At 34.9% G+C, this 18826-nt stretch overlaps 3 protein-coding genes across 3 annotated transcripts; all 3 read right to left on the reverse strand.

Moving 5' to 3' along the window:
- Positions 1 to 1850: 1850 nt before the first annotated feature.
- On the reverse strand, positions 1851 to 5611 carry LOC112522977 (transcription and mRNA export factor ENY2). Its single transcript, XM_025132357.1, has 5 exons — positions 5455 to 5611; positions 5271 to 5361; positions 5016 to 5110; positions 3505 to 3581; positions 1851 to 2203 (listed from the first exon to the last, which is right to left on the reverse strand). Coding segments are annotated over exons 1-5 (339 nt in total). The 5' UTR covers positions 5457 to 5611; the 3' UTR covers positions 1851 to 2129.
- Positions 5612 to 7233: 1622 nt separating this feature from the next.
- LOC112523651 (65-kDa microtubule-associated protein 8) lies at positions 7234 to 12616 on the reverse strand. Its single transcript, XM_025133336.1, has 11 exons — positions 12556 to 12616; positions 11835 to 12022; positions 11454 to 11711; positions 9987 to 10199; positions 9663 to 9812; positions 9407 to 9566; positions 8843 to 8994; positions 8687 to 8774; positions 8428 to 8501; positions 8121 to 8198; positions 7234 to 7540 (listed from the first exon to the last, which is right to left on the reverse strand). Exons 1-11 carry the CDS (start codon positions 12614 to 12616, stop codon positions 7262 to 7264), a joined length of 1701 nt encoding a protein of 566 aa, XP_024989104.1. The 3' UTR covers positions 7234 to 7261.
- A 2864-nt stretch (positions 12617 to 15480) lies between these two features.
- LOC112522716 lies at positions 15481 to 18682 on the reverse strand. The gene is made up of 3 exons (XM_025132014.1): positions 18622 to 18682; positions 17677 to 18201; positions 15481 to 16085 (listed from the first exon to the last, which is right to left on the reverse strand). The coding sequence occupies exons 1-3, from the start codon at positions 18680 to 18682 to the stop codon at positions 15481 to 15483; spliced, it is 1191 nt and encodes a 396-aa protein (XP_024987782.1).
- Between the last annotated feature and the right edge of the window lie 144 nt (positions 18683 to 18826).

The following is an 18826-nucleotide window of genomic DNA, read 5'->3' on the forward strand; positions in this document are numbered from 1 at the left end:
AAAATCATTATTGTTTTCTTTAAAACGCATAAAATCGTATTATAACATCGATAGAGACAAAGAATAAAATAGAACATTAAAATTAAGATGTGTCTCGCTGCATTGCGCGAGTACTCTTCTAGTATATATATATATATATATATATATATATAAGTTCTCATTTTTTGTATAATTTCTTTAATTCAGATTTTTTATTATAATTTAATTTAGTTTTAATAACGAAATAATATATTTTAGGTTCAATAATATAATTTTTATAAACATAATAACTAAATATTCTGTTAGATCTCAATAATTATCTTAATTATATTTTAGATTTTATATTTAAAATAAAAATTTTATCATGTATTTGATTATATTTATCTACAGTTAGTTACATGAGTTCAAATATGGAGCTTAATAAATTGTACTTACGCACAATTTACTTGTATTATTGAATTTTAAAAAATGTGCATCAATACATAATACTTTATGTATAAAAGATGGTTTTTAAGAGTTTTTATCAAATATTTTATAATATAGTATAGATACTTTAATTTTCTAAATATATTAATTATTTTTAATATGAAATATTTAATTAATTATTTCTTATAAATATTTAAATCATAATAAATAAACCTTTAATCTTTTTTCTTTTAAATGGTTTATTACTTAAAAAATTAACGTACATTAAACCGATATTTAGATGTATATTAAAATATGATGATATTGAGTTTTATTTAATCAAAGATTGTGGAATTTCTCAAAGGAATTGAAATTTGAATGGAATTTAATCATGTTTCACTATGCATTTCGTTGACATAAATTGGGGTGAAATTTTTCAAAAAAATGTGAATTTGTCTATTTGGTACATCGAATATTATAATGGTGGTGGGATAGAGGCAGTATTGGTGGGATAGAGGCGGTATTGGTGTCAACGGTGGTGGTAGTATTGGCGGTGGTGGTGACGACAATGATGGTAGTGGGGGTGGGGGTGAAGGTGATAGTGGTTATGATGGTGATGGCGGAGGCAACAAGTCGTGCCAGCTGCAGCGGCGACAGGTGGCGGCAACGGTGATGACGGGTGGTGGCGGTGGCGACGGTGACGGTGAATTGGTGGGTTGGAATTGAATGAAGTAATATAAAGAGGATAATAGTTTTTCGTAAAACATGGTAGAAGGGAATTGAAATTCCCTTAAAACCATAGGAATTTACGTTATAACTATATGTGGAATTTGAATTCCTTATGGAAACTCAAAAAATAAACAAAATGCAGGAATAATATTTGGTCAATAGAATTGACCATTCAAATTTCGTAACCTTAGGCATCTGGTAAATATAAGTCTGCTTAATTTTGAGTTTCTATTTAGATGGAGATACATAAATATAAGCCAATTTAATTTTTGAATTTAGATGGACATAAAGTAGCTTATAAGCTAACTTACCAAGTATTGTGGTGTAGCGGTTGAGAGATATGGTGGAATATCTCATTTGTCCAGGGTTTGTGTCTAGGCGTAAACCTACACTAATCCACATATTTTATGTGATTTTTTGTATCGAAAGCACAAATATGTATTTTTTTTTAAATATATAATATTTATATACAACATATGTTCACACACTCTCCCCACCTTTGGTGATGTTTGAATCCCTGACCTCTTAGAAAGCCAATGACTACGATACCGCTAGGCCAAAAGCCTTTTCGAAATATGTATACTTACTGAATATAGTTACGATGATTAAATGAGCATGCTATGTTTTTACGTTTCAAATATTAATCATGCTAAATACGTTATATGTTTCACGAAACAATGTTATGAATGAAAAGAACACGATTACGCGTGTGGGGTTGTATCGAGACGATGGTAAAATGATGACGAGAAACCGCATAATACGTATGACCAAACAAAAAAGAACATTAATCCACATAAAAGAAGATGAGAAAAACCAGCTTCTCAAATTGTACAACACAAACTACCAAACCATAAGCCACACCACATTCTCGAGTAACGGTATCAAAATTATCCTCGAATAGTTTTCCACTTTTCGTCGTTATGGGTCGACGTCATATGACGTTTTCTCTAACAATTCAGAACGAACGTAAATGTAGCAGAGAAACAACGGCAAGACCATGGCGACATCCATAGAAATCAGAGAGCTGCTGATTGAAGAAAAGATCGGATTCTTTGCAATAGCTCGGCTTTTACTGAATCAGGAACCGCAGCTACATAATGTACGTCGGGAAAGAGGGTGTTAATTATCTGATTGAGATCCTTCAATGACCAAATAAAATACACATAACGTGGGTGCAGATTTACGCATTTCGGGGACATGACCTCTGATGGGAGTTCTTGGAGGCACAAAACTAGAGTGGCCAGTTTCTAGAAGGATCTCCTAATGGGGTTTTCTACTTGGGAAATTGACTGAAATAGCCAATTGTATCAACAAAATTCATTTTTTACCCACTTTTCAAAGCATCTTCTCAAAATAGCCGGTCTTTACACAGATGTTTTACGCATTTGCATAAAGACTGATTTCTAGATAAAAAATAAAAAAAATCCTTCCACATATGTGTAAGGATTCTTTAAGCAAAAATCTGAATCTTTACGCAAAAATCTGAATCTTTACGCAAAAATTTGAATCTCATGCAAATGTTCCTTTTTTTTAATCTGAAAATCGGGTTTACGCAAATGCATAAGATGATAAGACATCTGCATAAACTCTGGCTAAAATGGGAATTCAATTGAAAAGTTGACTAAAAAGTGCAGTTGGTTGGGGAGGTGGAGTGCTTCGGTCAATTTCCCTTTCTACTTGCATTACATGTTTTACCTGATTACATTGTTTGCTTGCACACCATTGATTCGTTATTCTCCCCGTTATATTTTCCCGATTACCTTGTTATACTACCAATCTTATTGTCTGCTTTCAAAAACCTTTGCTTCATGCACAAGCTGGGGGTCTTCACAGAAACAGTCTCTCGATCCTAGTGGTCGGGGTAAGGTCTCTGTACATCCTACCCCTCCCAAACCCTATTTTGGAGTGGGATATACAGGGTTCGTTTGGTTTGGTTTAGTTTTATGATCTAACCATTTTTGCCGAAGCATCCTACTTTCCAACCCAATTTTTTTAAAAAGATTTCCCTGATTATGCTAAAGCTCATGAAGGACAAATGTATTTCCCTGATTGCAACACATGGTCCAATGGCCACATAAATGAATTCAGTAGTAGGACTACGTTCTCGTGAGACCAATCTGTTTTTGTGAGACCCATGAGAACACAAAATAACACTGAATATTCACATCAAAACACTGTGAAGGTACAAAAAAGAAACCAAACCTTCACAACAAAAACACTCATAGTGTCTTGTTGTGAAGGTTCAGGGTTATTTTAGGTGGTCTCACGAAAACAGGTTGGTCTCACATGATCACAAGTCTCGGTACTGGAGTAGCAAAAATATATACAAATCATACGGTAACAAGAGCAACTAAAATTTAATGGAAGTGAAAGGTATAAGTATAAACCCACCTCTGCCCTTGGGGGTAATGAGATGAACAAGGTCATCAACAGTTACATTACTTCTTCCTTTCTTCCTTGTAAATGATCTGTGAAGGTATTTATCAATATCAGATGGCAGTATATGAGAAAGATAGCATGCGATATACACCAACCAAGTGATCCAGCAATGTGTTCAGATTTCGTTACCAGAATACAAATTTTCAAGCTGTATACAAAACTATGCCAGCAAAGACACGGGTTAAAGATATGTAAGCTGATTAGCTGAAAGGGGCAAGAAAGATAAAGGATTTCTCTCACTATGGATGATTGTTGTTATCAAGTGGCATTCATTCCCCTGGGGCTGCTTCGTTATCCATGAACTAAATAAGATAGATAAATGAGATCTTATTATGTGTGTTGGAGTCTCACATACGCTACGCTTGGACCATTTCCCTTCAATATATATTGAAACCAAACCTCCTTTCTCTCCTCATACGCTCGTTTGGAGGGTAATCTTATAGGGATCCACATATTCTTACATGGTATCAAAGTCAAGGCATACCACTGTATGGGCTCGACACTCTGGGACAATTTGTGCTCATCTAGCCTCCATTGGAGAGGGCACGTTGGAGTACTATATGGGCTAGACTTGGACCAATTATCCTCGATATATGTTGAAACATCCTCTCTCCTCGAAGAATCTTTTGGAGATTAATTAATGGGGTTCCACATTCTTACAATGTGGTGAAATCTCTCTTTCTTAAAGACGATAAGTTGCTTATTTTAAGGGCATGTTTGTTAGCAGCTTAATGAGACTCACAACTTATCCAGTTAGCTATACATAACTGTTTGGTAGTGGCTTAATGATATAGAAAGTGACTTATTCAGTTAGCTTCTAGGGGGAGCTTTATGCAGAGAGCCATGCTTTTTCCAAACCTTCACTCCCAATTAAAAGACCCGCTCTTTCTATCTATGAAATAACCTCCTAACCAAAAACCTTTCCAATCTGTACAGACAGATTAGTACACACTGACAACTTTTTTCATGAAGGACATGATGGAAAACCAACCAAACAGCCTCTTATTCTAACACGTCTTATGGATGATTCAATAAGCTTGTTACTATCTACATCCATTCAAGCATATCATCAAAAAATTTACGCCTCACAATTATCCACCATATTCAAGGTTGGGTTCCGGTAAGAAGGAGAGTTAAGGTGAGAAGCGTGAGAAGGACACTTGAATGTACACTAGGATGAGATGCACCGGATCAATCCCTGTATCAAGTCCTATTCAAGGAAGGATTTGAGATTAATGGTGATCAAAGGTCCATATCCCTTCTTACGCTTCTCACATTAACTTTCCTTCTCACACGATCCTTAACCTCCACATTCATATATATAATTGTCAATTCAACAAAAATTGCAACTATGAGAAGAGAAACATGAACTGGTTGGCAGTTGCAGAATGAACAAAGAACCAAAGGTTTCATTAATATACATACATACATATATATACAGAGAGAGAAGGAGAGAGGAGAACCTGCAAAGAGACTTCATTTCATCTTTCCATCCACACTCGATAAGTCTTTCCCTCAAAAGCTCCTTCAATCGTTCTTTCTCTCCACTCTCAATCAACTAAAACAATTGAACCAAGCCATAAGAACACACTTACAAAAAACGCCCAAATTAATGGACTAAGCAATCAAATCTCCAATTCAAACAACTTGAAACAAACACAACAATAACAAAACAAAAAACTGTGCCCTAATTAACAGTATATCCAACAAAATCGTACTTTGATGTTGATAATTTCTGGAAGAGTTGGCTCTCGATCTTGATCTTCGTCTTCTGCGTCTGGCGTGGGCGGACGTTTGATCGAAGCCCTCCTAGATTCATACATACAGAAGATTAGTTACTTCTTTATTCAATTGAAACATAGAAAACCAAATCTGCATCGAGCTGATTCCATTCAAACTCACATTCTTCCTTTGAAGATCGAAGCTACAAGGATTTGGATTAAGAAGCTACAACCCACCGTCAGAGCCCAAAAGTGTTTTGGTGAAATTTCAATGGACCGTTTTCGCCAAAGTATCCATAGCTTTCTTTTTCCCTTTTCTTAGCCATGGCGGATTATTTTTGGTCGTGCTCGTAACGACGTCTTTCAAAAATATTATTATTTAATTATTGAGCAAATTATATGAAAAAATAATATATTTTAATTTAATTTGTATTTTTGGTAACGTACTTTCAAAGTTTTTATTTTGGTGTCTAAAATGTAAAATTTTAAACATTTAAATATCTGGGTAATCGGTTGATTTGGCGAGTAATATGATATCCAACTCAGTGTTATTTGTTATTCAACTCAATTTGATATCATCACTCGTCACATCAGCATGGTAACCAGTTAATACTTCAACCGATTATCAACATACTTAAGTGTTTAATTTATATCTTAGGTAACAAAATTGAAGTTTTGAAAGTACGCTTCCCCAAATAAGAATCAATTTAAAATACGTTATTTTTTTATGCAATTTGCCCTTAATTATTTTGATATAAAATTATAATAGCTAATTTTACTTTTTTTTTATATTTAGAGACTTCCGTTATCAGTTTAATAAATTTAATAAGATTTATAGTTTATTTGATCTGTTATAGATGACTATTTGATAATTGTTTAATGATATGAAAAGTGATTTTTTCAATAAACTTATAGGAAGCTTATGCAGAAAGCCAATTTTTACATTCCTGAAAATTCAAAATTTGTCAAAATGGTTAACAACTTAGAAAAAATAATTATAAAAATAAAATAAAAATGTTTAAACGAGAACTAAAAATATTTTTAAAACCGTAAAAATTAATATATGTATCAATCTATATATATAGGGTCGGGTTCACGTGAGACCAAAGAATTTTCGTGAGACCCGTAAGACCAATTTATGTTCATTGATCAATTTTATAAGTTAATGATCTAATGATCTAAAGTTGCAAGGTGGCAGTTTTGTAAATATTGAGAAGTCTTGTGGCATTTATGAATTTTCAGATCTAACGATTATAAATCTAATCCAATGGTTGAGAATTGGTCTTACGGGTCTCACGAAAAACCATTGGTCTCACATGATCCCAAGTCTATATATATATATATATATATATATATATATATACACACACACACCACATATACAAAAATAAGTGTTTTTGTCAACAAATATATTCATCAATATAAATCACCCTGTAAATCTACTATGTATGTAAGAATATATGCACCGGTGCATAGGGTATTACAGGTTGGGTTCTGGTGAGAAACGTAAGAAGAGATTTCCATAATTGGATGCATATTAGGATGAGATACACCAGGATGTACCGAATCAATCTCTATGACAAATGTGATTCATGAGTGAGTTTGAGATTAAAAGTGGTCAAGGGTCCATATCCCTTCTTACGTTCTCATCTCAACTCTCCTTCTCACAAAATCCTTAGCTTCGGTGCATATACTCACGAAAATCCATACATTGTATATATGTTTATATAGGTTCTCAAATGACCTATCGTTTTCATTTGATCTTCATAATAGATTTATTTTGAGACATTATAATTTATTTATAACAATGTAGATATCAGTAAAATAATATTTTATTTTTCGTCAATGTACATAATTTTAATTGTTTTACATGTATAAATCAATATTCTAACAAATCAGATAATAATAGATAACGACTACTTTTAAAAAAACAGACAACGGCGACTTATTACTGATAGTTTTGATGCAATTAATACGAGCCATTGCGTCTAGTTAAGAGAAAACGGTGAGCCACCAGAAGCTTGATCTTCTCTAAGATGTCGATCAATACGAGCACGTGCAAATATCTTCGGTCCTTGAGATCCCTTGAGTGCGTTTTGATATGACGATCTGACATTATTCGTTACTAGTTGTACGCCTGTAGAGCCCCTAATTTTGAACCCTCCATCGACGCTTCGGTCCAACTGACGACGAGAGCCGGTGGTTGGCCTCGTCAGCATCACACTCTCGTGCAAAACCACCACTTGACTATGTGTTATCTTCTTTTCCTACAAGGACGAATAAGTCATTTTAACTCGTTCTCTTTTCGTCTAAATCATTTCATTTAAGCTCTTACTCATGGACCCTACACGTACAAATCCTTATGAAAGGGACCCACAAACCAAAGAAGAGAAATCAAATTATTGATACTGTGAAAATATGTGAAATCTCAATAGATTGTTTTCAAAAAAGCCCATGGAGAGACAACGGAAGTTCCATCAGATACTAAGGAGAAAAAGTCCAAGTTCAGCTGATATAAGGCTCCAACAGTAAAAAATAAACCGACTTCCGATTTGAATATGTAATATTTTAATGTTGGTTTCCAGGGGTTGGGTTCATGTGAGACAATGTTGTTTTCGTGAGATGTGCGAGACAAGTTTTTTACACTTGAAACTTCACAGCAAAATGTTGTGAAGGTAAAAAAGTCAAACCTTCACAGCAAAAATAATGTTAAGGTTACCTTCACACCGTTTTGCTATGAAGTTTCAAATGTAAAAAACTTGTCTTAATTGTCTCACAAAAACAGCTTTGTCTTACATGATCCCAACTCTAGTTTCTAGACAATTTAATAGCAAAACTTATACAAACCCTTTGACGTTGTTGTTTCTCTTCTTCTTTTTCAATTCTCGACATATTGTACTCCTCCATCAACGCCAGTAAAGGTACCTATGCAACCAAACATCAGTTATAAAACGAAAAAACATGTTATTGACTTGTAAAAAGGTCAAATTTCTCTCTCTCTCTCTCTCTCTCTATAAATATATTCTATAAGAACATTTCCAACACATGCTGTTTTACGAATTTTGAAGATTTGGGAAAAATTTGCTCCAACAGCTATATTAAACTCCTCTCTAAAACAGAGAAAAATAGGAGAGAGAAAGTATCTTGATCTTACGTCATCGTATAAAAACACCTTCTTTCTTTCTTCTTCCCAACTTTTCGTCTTCAGTATCAACGACTCCACCAAAGCTGCATTTTTTCATCATATCAGTGTCAGTTTTTTCTGATTATTCGAAGATGGAAAATAAAAAGTACCGTTATGGATAAAAACTGACCGTTCAAGGTCAAACTTGGATACAACTTTTATATAACACCATTATTTTATAAGGATATCGTATTTTTACACTTAACGAGTCAAGTTATTTGATTTGAACCTGATATTTTGTTGACCATGGCACGGGCACGTTCGGCTCGTTTTAGATTTTTGTGAGCACCTCTACTGACTGTATACCTTTTATCGTCCTGTAGACCAATAAAATGTACATGTAAATATCCAAATTGTAACGACGATAAATAGTTTGGTAACTAACCATGGTGTATTCTTCTAGCCATCGTTCCTCGTCTCGTGCCAAGACCCATTTTTCAACTTTCTCCATAATCATTTTCCGACTCGAAGCTTCGTCTTCGGCTCTTGTTATTTGCTCATCCATGCTCTTTAGGAGATCGGCATAGTCCATCTCACCTATGGTACAACGGTTCATATTGTTTTCTTAAGTATATAATATTTATATCGAGCAAAATTCACATACATTAGTCATCTTTAGTGAGGCTTGAACCAATTGTCGGACCCACGTTACAGTGGTAGGGGCACATGCCCCCGAATAACCCAAAACCATTTAACTCGAACCTCACTTGGTTGGATGGGTTATTCGACTTTGCATTTTTTATATCCCTAGTTATGCCCCCAATCATCTCACTTTCTGGATCCGCCACTATTAAACCCTTGACTTTCAAGAAGGTTGGGCTCTACCCATAACCCGGGTATCGTTGGGCCAAAGACCCTTTAACTAATTCATATCGTTAAAGATCAATTTTAGATCAAAAATCCGATTCTTGTTCAGAAACAACAAATAATACGATGTTGGAAATCTAACCACGGTTTATCAAGTTAACGATATGGTCGGTCTTTGATAGCGAAGGGACTTCCATATGCGATCGCCTACAAATCTCCTCGAGCTCGGTCTGCTTCTTTACGAGAAGTTCTTTCATTTTGCTTGCTTTTAATTGATCTAATCTTTCGACTTCCGCCTCCGCCTATGACATTTTGACAACAAAAAAAAAAAAACTTTCGCTTCACAAGATCGATATGATGCATTCGATTACGTTAGTATCATGTAACTTAATACGAACCTGCTCGATCATCGTGATGGACAGACTTCCGGGAGCGGAGATATTAGTCGACGTGATCGAACCCAAGATGTGTGAAAACAATTGGCGATCGATGTAGGGTGTGTCCATTAGATCCCATAAGTTTTTCAAAGAATTCCCAAGATTGTGAAGCTGCAAAAACATTAAAAGGAGTTAGAGAACCAGAAATGTATCCTTTGACTTTTAAGGTTCTTGAAAAGCATCCAGAATCTATATCAAAATTGAATCTAAAATCAGTCAATTTGACCACGGAAGTCAAAACGTAGAGTAACCCCTAAACCGAAAACCTTAAACCCTAAAATGTACCTTTTCGATCCGCGAACGCTTTTCGGCTTCGAGGGATTCTACGGTGGCATTAAGTTTAGCCAAAATACGGTCACTCATGTTCTTGGAGAGACCCGATAACTCGTTCAAGCTCGGGTGCACCTTCGTTATGATCATCGATGAATCCATTCCTAACATAGCCGACAAGTTCTGAATCGCGATTATGTAGTTTTTCACCCTTTCAAGCCTGTCACTCTTTTAATTCATCTCAAATCAAACAAGAAACAAGAATGTAATAAAATTAGCAGAAGAAGTAACTTAGCCACAAAAGGGCTGCTGCAAAAGAGCGGTAAAAGGGTTGTTCGGTTATGGCTTAATGGGTTGAATAACCATTATGACTTATTTAATATATAAACCATACATGCTTGTTCGGTTATGTCTTATTCGATCCGCCAAATAATAGGTGTTGTTTACATTCTACCATTAACTTTCCATCAATACCCTTACGAAACGTTCTTTTAAGAAAACCAAAAGAAGATCTCGCAAGAGCCGATGGCAAGTTAAACCTGATTTGCTAGAAAAAGAACGGGCTTGGAAGTTGGGCAGCGATTATACGGAAATAAAAAATGGTCGGGCCTAGAACAACCAATTAAGATTAATGGGTAGACATGAACAATACAAAAAATTCAGACAATCCATCAAACCCGTGTGTGCATTATATGTATACAGAAAACATATTGTTTTAGAAACCTTAAATATTTTATGAACTAATCAGAACCACCTATTTTGTAAGTATTCATGAATATTTGTTACCATATTCATCACGAAGACTCACAAAAAATATGGTTCTTTGGTTCCTAAAATATTTAAGGTTTTTAAATGAAACCCCCCTCTTTATTTATATATATATATATATAGAGAGAGAGAGAGGGGGAGGATTAAACGAGAATGATACATATTTAAAATAACATTAAAACGGACGAATCACATTTGATTTTACACTAACATTACATACAAAATCACATGTGATTTTGGCAACTTGCCTAGAGACCTGAAGACACAGCCACACTTTTTTTACTTGCCCATTTTCATGTTATTTTAAATAGACACCGTTCTCGTTTGATCCCCCCCCCCCTCTCTCTCTCTCTCTATATATATATATATATATATATATATATAAACAAACATATTGTGAACCAAATATATATGAAACAAAGTAGACATTGTGAAATAAATATATGTTAATCAATATATTAAATTCTATCGTTAGATGAAAAAATCATATGAAACAATACCTTACTATAATAATTTTCATAATATATTGGGTTATCAAATAATGAAGCGCATATATATATATATATATATATATATATATATATATATATAAGGCATGATTTTATATATTAGACCCGTTTGATAGAAAAATAGGTGGGGTCTGATCGTATCCGATCCGACCCAAGTCCGCAAAACAACGTGGTGAGTTGACAATTTACACGAGATTTGTTGTACCTTGTCAGCCTCAAGTCCTTGAAGTTTCATTTGATATTCTTCAAGTTTCTTCAACGAAAGATCGTTTTCATTTACTACGGCTTCGGGTAATGAATCATCGTATTCAGATTGACCAGCAATTTCGGCAGATATTTTATGAATCTGCAATTGTACCGCTCGAAACTGCTTCATTCTCTCTGCCTTTCTCGTTTGCATTTTCCGTAGAGCCGGAGCAATCGCCCCTAGTTGCTCTTTTAACGTCCCCGCCAATTTCTCCGGCTACAATAATAAACCGAGGTCGATCCTATGTTTAGTTTTTTATTATTTTTCGGGATCTTGTTTATACGGAGATCCGATGTTGGATTGTTTGTTTATTGTACATAAATTGAAAGACCATTTTACCCTTCCAGGAAGCGAACGATCATCGAGTGACAAAATTAAATGAGTAAATTGAGCTTCGGAATCTGCCAACTCCTGATGCAAACGTGCCCTCGACATATTCGCATCATCAACTTTTCTTCGATATATCTGAAGACACTCGTGCTCCAAATCTACCAAAACTTTTTCTCTTTCGAACTCATCTTCGCCAACTTCATCCCAAATCATCTGTCATATAAACTAGTTTACGCTACAAACAAATACAAATCTAGATACAATCATCAAATCACGCTCCTACCAGATACAAAATATACGACAATAACTGGAAAATGGTAAGTTGCATGAAAAAGTAACGTACTTCAACTTGATTCCTATTTTGAGTAACGTATTTTAAAACTTCCATTTTGGTAACTAAGATGTAAAGTTTTAAACATTTAAGTACCCGGGTAACCGATTGAAAACTAATTTAGATTAAAAAAATGACTAATTTTAGATTTAAAGAAATCCATGTCACTAACTACGTTAGCAAATAATATTGAGTTGGATACCACATCACTCGCCATATCAACATGATAACCGGTTACTCGGATACTTAAATGTTTAAAACTTTACATCTTAGGTACCAAAATGAAAGTTTTGAAAGTACGTTACTCAAAATATGAATCAAATTAAAGTACGTTACTTTTTTTCATGCAATTTGCCCAATAAAAAGTTAAACTCACCTGTAATTCTTGTAACAAATAGCCACAAGACGTCTCGAGCATCTTCGCGGTTCGAGTGGCCATGGGTGTCTGAAAAGAACCCATATGAGAGCTGTGGTGATGGCAATGGAGTTGTGGCAAGATGAAATGATGAATATGAAGTGGGTTTTTGCTTAAAATACAAGAATGCAAATACTAGCTACAAGTTGGTGAGAGTATATGAAGCTTTGGATCCAAGAATTCCCCATGTCTTTTGCTTTTTTAAGAGAAAATTACAATTTTAGTCCTGTGATTTGTTAATAATTTCGAGTTATGTCTCTATGGTTTAGAAATTGCAATTTTCGTCCCTATAATTTACAATTTATTGTTATTTTCATTTCTGGACTAATTTCTATCATTCAAAACAAGAGATCAAGACAGTAAAGAATTGTAAACCAACAAAAACAGAAATAATTGTAAATCATACAAACGAAAGTAGTAACAAATTATAAACCATAGGGACGAAAACCGTAATTTCTAAACCATAAGGACGAAAATAAAAAAAAACTGATAATTTTTGGTTTGGTGGTGTTTGAGGTGCATGGTCATAGTTTGTTTGATAGACACATTGTAACACTGGTTTTGCATACATATTAAGAAGCATTTTGAGCTTTTTGGTTAAGCAGTCCTTTTTTTTCCTTTTCAAACCAATTAAATATATCATTAAAACCAGGGTAAATTACAATTTTAGTCCCTATAGTTTGTTTCAAAATTGCAATTTCTATTGTTGTGATTTTGAAATTACGATTTTCATCTTTATGGTTTGCAATTTGTTGTTATTTTTGTTTTTAAGATTTAAAATTTACAGATGTTTTAGTCCTTGTTGTTTATGGTTCTTTGTTATTTTAATCCCTAAAGATTAGAGTTAGATCTAGGGACGAAGATGATAACGAATTACAAATAATGGGTATGAAAACCGGAACTTTTAACAAATTATAAAGACAAAAAAACGTAATTTACTCTTAAAAAAATTCATTTAGAAAAATACATGCAATATATATGTCTAAGGGGTTGATCGGTTGGTATTCTATTAAGTCAAGTATGAATAAAGCTAATTGTGTGGATTATGCTGTCTGTATAAATGGGGAAGGTTTTTGTTTTTTTTTTGKGGGGGGGGGGGGGGGGGGTTCTTCCATAGATGAAATAAATGTGTTCTTTAATTGAAGGAGGCATGTTTGGAAAGGAAAATAAATGGCTTTTTCTATATAAAGTCTTCCCTAGAATCTTACCGAATAAGTCACTTTTTGTATCATTAAGTCATTACTAAACAATCATGTATAACTAACCAAATCTATTGTGAGTCTCATTAAACTCATTAAATTTTGTCATCCCTGTAATTTTGGAATTACGTTTTTCATCCCCATCGTTTTTAATTCATTCCCTTTTTTGTTCTTATAATTTAAATTTTATTAATTTTTTCGTTCATATAGTTTATAATTCATTTCTATATAAGTCCCCCATAGTTAAAGATAGTGTTTAACATCAAGGATGAAAATAGAAATAAATTTCAAACCATAAGGACAAAAACCGTAATTTCAAACCACATGGATGAAATCCATAACTTTTAACAAACTACAGGGATGAAAAACGTAATTTACTTTAATGTTTAATTTAAAAGATATTAAAAAGCACGTTTTTATTTAAAAAAAAAACAAAAAAATGTAGTTTTAAGATGGATGGAGTATTATTATTATATTATAGAGGTTGTTGATTGTGGAAGGGATTGGTATGCCATTTTCTTGATTTTGACCTTCCAACTTCTTACCATACGACTATCAAATTTATAAACGTTACATATATTATTATTTAAATAAAAAGTTGATAATCGGTAATTTTAATGGACCCCACATGAAATTCGTTTCTAAAGACATCAATGTGAGAGAGCATTTTATGTCCCACTCAGGCTGACGAAATCGAACCCAGGTAGGGATAGTGATTTGCCCTGACCCGGTGGGGAACTGGGTTCACCTGACCCAAACAGGAACGGGGATTCCTCGTCAAGACGGGTCCCGTGACCGGGGTCGAGGATCCCGGTAGACTCAAACCAGGGTTGGGGTCGGTAGCGTATCTCCCGACCTAACCCGTACCCAATATATAATTTTATTAATATATTTTAATAATATATATATTATTTATTTTCTAAAATTAGGTTTTGAACCAGGGACGAAGATCATGATGTGATCGGGGTTTGACCATAAAATAAACCGAGGATAAGATATTAATCCCCGTATCTGCCGAGGACCAGGGCCTGGGGCCGTTCATAGAAACCGGGCTGGGGATTAGAAAACTCGTCCCATCCCCGCCCCGTTGCCATGCCTAAATCCATGACTTGTCTTGTATTTGAACAAAATCGTCTCATATTTTTACCAACTGAGTTATAGATCGGAGACTATGGTTTAAATTATTGATACATACATTTTGTTCTTAAAAATATATTTTCATTTAAAAAAAAAACTATTTTGTGTTAATGTATGAGACTGAACCATCAAAAAACCAAATATATAATTACCATAAACAAAAAAATAAAATAAACAATACGTATAAAAATATAGTGTTTATATTAAGTTTTTTCAAATGTGAAACATTTAATACTGGTTTGTAAACTTGGGATCATGTAAGACCAAATGTTTTTCGTGAGACCCGTAAAATCAATTATCAACAATTGGATTAGATCTACAATCTGAACATTCATAATCATAAAATTGCCACGAGACTTCTCAATAATCACAAAATTGTCACTGTTGCAACTTTAGACCATTAGATCATTAGCTTATAAAGTTGATCAATAAATATAAAATAGACTATATGAAAATTGGGGATTATATCTTTTTTAGAGGCATTTTATTTCGTGTGCGTAGTTTACAAAGTAGAAGAACAATTACAGATAAAACGCTTGAAATAAAGATGAAAACGAACATGCAAACAACAGTTTATGCCATAAATAGAAATGTCGTTACAAAAACGAAGCTAAAAGTCACAAGTTTGTTACCCAATTGTTTCCCATTGGAAAACCATATTTTCGTGCTATCAATAACGGGTCCACATAACACCTGGTGATCACTAGTTCGAGTCTCGTTAAAGCTGACAAAACTGATAGGAACTGAATCCGAATCGCTAAATTCCGCCTTAAATGTCACGGAATGCTTCTCTCTTGATCCGAGACCGATGCTCCTCATTGTAAAGTTCCATATCGTGTTTCCGACTTGCAGAAACACCGTGAAATCTCCGACACACGAGTCATTAGCATCGCCCATGATAAAATCGAGAGTAACTTGCCCATGTCTCAAAAAGAACACGTTTGTCAGGATTCCCGACGGATTACCGGAAACGAGCTCGACCGCTGCTCGGCCTCGTGGCGTCGCGAAATGTTTCGAGTCGATATATTTAACGGTGCCTAAAATGATCCAATCTTGCAGTGGAGATTTAACAAAATTGGAAGGATCGTTGTTGGAATCAGCCTCGAGTAGGATTCCTTGAGAGGAGTTGTCGATAAATGCTGGTCCAACTTCAAACCCACTGTTTACAAAGCCATTATCTGAAGAAAATAAAATGTTCAATTATTTATCAAATGTCACTTACATTTTGTTTATACTTAAAACTTCACAGCAAAACGTTGTTAAGATAAAACAAAATCGAACCTTCACAGCAAAAACACAGTGAAAGTTACCTTCACAGCGTTTTGCTGTGAAGTTTCAAGTGTGAAAAAGTGGTTTCACGGGTCTTACGAAAACTGGCTGGTCTCACTTGATCCCAAGTCTCTCTCTCTCTCTCTCTCTATATATATATATATATATTGTATATATATAAGGTTGGTTCTGGTAAGAGGGAAAGTTAAGATGAGAAGTGTAATAAGGGATCTCCACTCTTGAATGCATATTAGGATGAGATGCACTAAAATTCATTGGATCAATCCACGTATCAAGCGTGATTCATGGGTAGGTTTGAGATTAAAGGTGATCAAGGATCCAGATTTCTTTTTATGTTTCTCACTTTAACTCTTCTTCTCACATGATCATTTGCTTAATCTCAAACTCACCCATGAATGGCAGTTGATACAGAGATTGACCCGCTGTATCTCGGTGCATCTCATCCTAATGTGCATCTAAGGATGGAGATTCCTTCTTACGCTTCTCACTGAACCCAACCCTTAAACGATAACAGTAATTGAATGAGAGAACATGAAAAGGGAATCATGTTACAAAATCACGTTCGATTTTACACTAATGATTAACATAAAGGTGTGCGGAGAATGTGGCCCGCAATCTGAAAAATCATGTGAATTACATGTGATTTTACACATGATTTAAGGGTAAAATCACACGTGATTCAACTATTTTCTTATTCTCTTATTTGATTGCTCTTCTCGGATGAATCTGACTCTTTCATGCTCTCTCTCTCTCTCTCTCTCTAGACACACACAATAGAGGGAGGTTCAAACGAGAACAATAACTATATAAAAGAACATGAAAATGAAATCACATGTGTTTTTTACCCTAACGGTTAACGTAAGGGTGTGCGGGCGACGTGACCGATGACCTATATTCACGTGAATCACAGGTGATTTTACACGTGATTTTAGTGTAAATTCACATATGATTCGACTATTTTTTATTCTCTTATTTGGTTAATGTTCTCGTATGAACTCATCTCTCTCTCTCTCTCTCTATATATATATATATTGATAAATATTGAAGAAATTGTATACCCATATCAAAACCGGTAGATTTAGGGGCTCTAATCTAGGAATGTTAACGAGTCGAGTGGCAAGTCGTTTGGGATCAACTCGAGATATAAGGGTTCGAATTCGAGATCGATCAACTCATTTACTGTGTCAAGTTCGATAATTTTTATATTTTGAGTGTATGATTTATTATAAGCATACAAATATATTAGTCTCACTAAAGAAATATGTTCACATCATCACGACTCGGCTCAACTCGGCTCGTAAAATTAAATCGAGCTTTTGAATTAGGCAAGTCAACCAATGGTGTTACTGAGCTCCGACTCGTTAAATCAAACGAGCATTATTTTGTTTCTGGGATAGATTACCGAGCTCGTGTAGCTCGTTAAATGCTCGAATTATAACCCTACCCTGATCCTATGACCAAATTTGGATGACGAGATACCTGAATACATCCTTGGATTCTGAATCCCGTTGATCAGAAGAGTGTCGACGATCGGCCAACAACTTGTATTACTACGACTATCGGTCGCAACACTTTGAATCTGTAAACTCATAAGACCCCTTCGGTTTTCACGGCTCCCTAACGAAAAACCATAAGTTTGCCATGATTCTTTCCCGAGTGATTCTTTGAAAAAAAACACCTCCGATGTACCCGGGCCCGAAACATTTACAGCCGTGAAGTTGTTGGCGCAGTTTTCCCGGCTCGGAGCAAGTGTGAAGGTGAGGACGTAATCGTAACTTCCAGTTGATCTGAATGTCTGGTTGATCGTACCGTTTGGACCCAACTGCAAGCCGTGACCATTTTCGGGCAGCGAAATGTTTTCACCCGATGTTACGTACCAAACCGTGCCATTAAACGACCAACCGGGGATAACGTTCGCTTTGGCATCAAGGAGAGCAAATCCGGAGGTGGCATTTGTCGTTAGATTTGTTGGTCGAGTTTCGAAACTCGGATTTTGAAGTATAACTGCTTTATCGAATGTTTTTCGATGTAATAAACAAAAAACCGAAAATCTCTCAAAATAAACAAAAAACCAAAAGATACCCATCGAAATCAATCAAAAAAATTGAAAAATCTCTTGAAATCGACCAAAAAACTTTAAAAAATCCCAAGAAAATGGTAGAATTCGGATAAAAACACATCGAGTGATTTTAAAGAACTTTGACCCACCTTAAAGGTGCACCCAATCCGCAAAAATCATGGATCTGTCACTGGCCGAGACTAACAAAGAGGTTCAAATTCGTCTCCCACAGAATTCAAACTTGAACCTGTTGTGTATTTAAACAAAGTCGTCCGTGTGGTCAACTTAGCTACGGAACACCCGTGGGGAGTGGGGATCCACTGACCCAGCATGCATGTATTACTAGAACAACGTAATAAACGTACCTTTAGAAGACACCACCGATACCAGCAAAAGGAATTTAACAACGATAACGGCAAGAACCATAACTCGTACCGGTTATTGAAGAACAACTTAACAGAAATGGAAAGAGGGTAAAAACCATGGACAAGATCGATATATAAAATGCATGTACATATGAGAGAAGTCAACCATGTGGTCAACTTGTGCCATGTTCAATTTCACAATATT

The sequence above is a fragment of the Cynara cardunculus genome (assembly GCF_001531365.2).
Source record: "Cynara cardunculus var. scolymus isolate 2C chromosome LG 12, CcrdV1, whole genome shotgun sequence".
Lineage (NCBI taxonomy): Eukaryota > Viridiplantae > Streptophyta > Magnoliopsida > Asterales > Asteraceae > Cynara > Cynara cardunculus.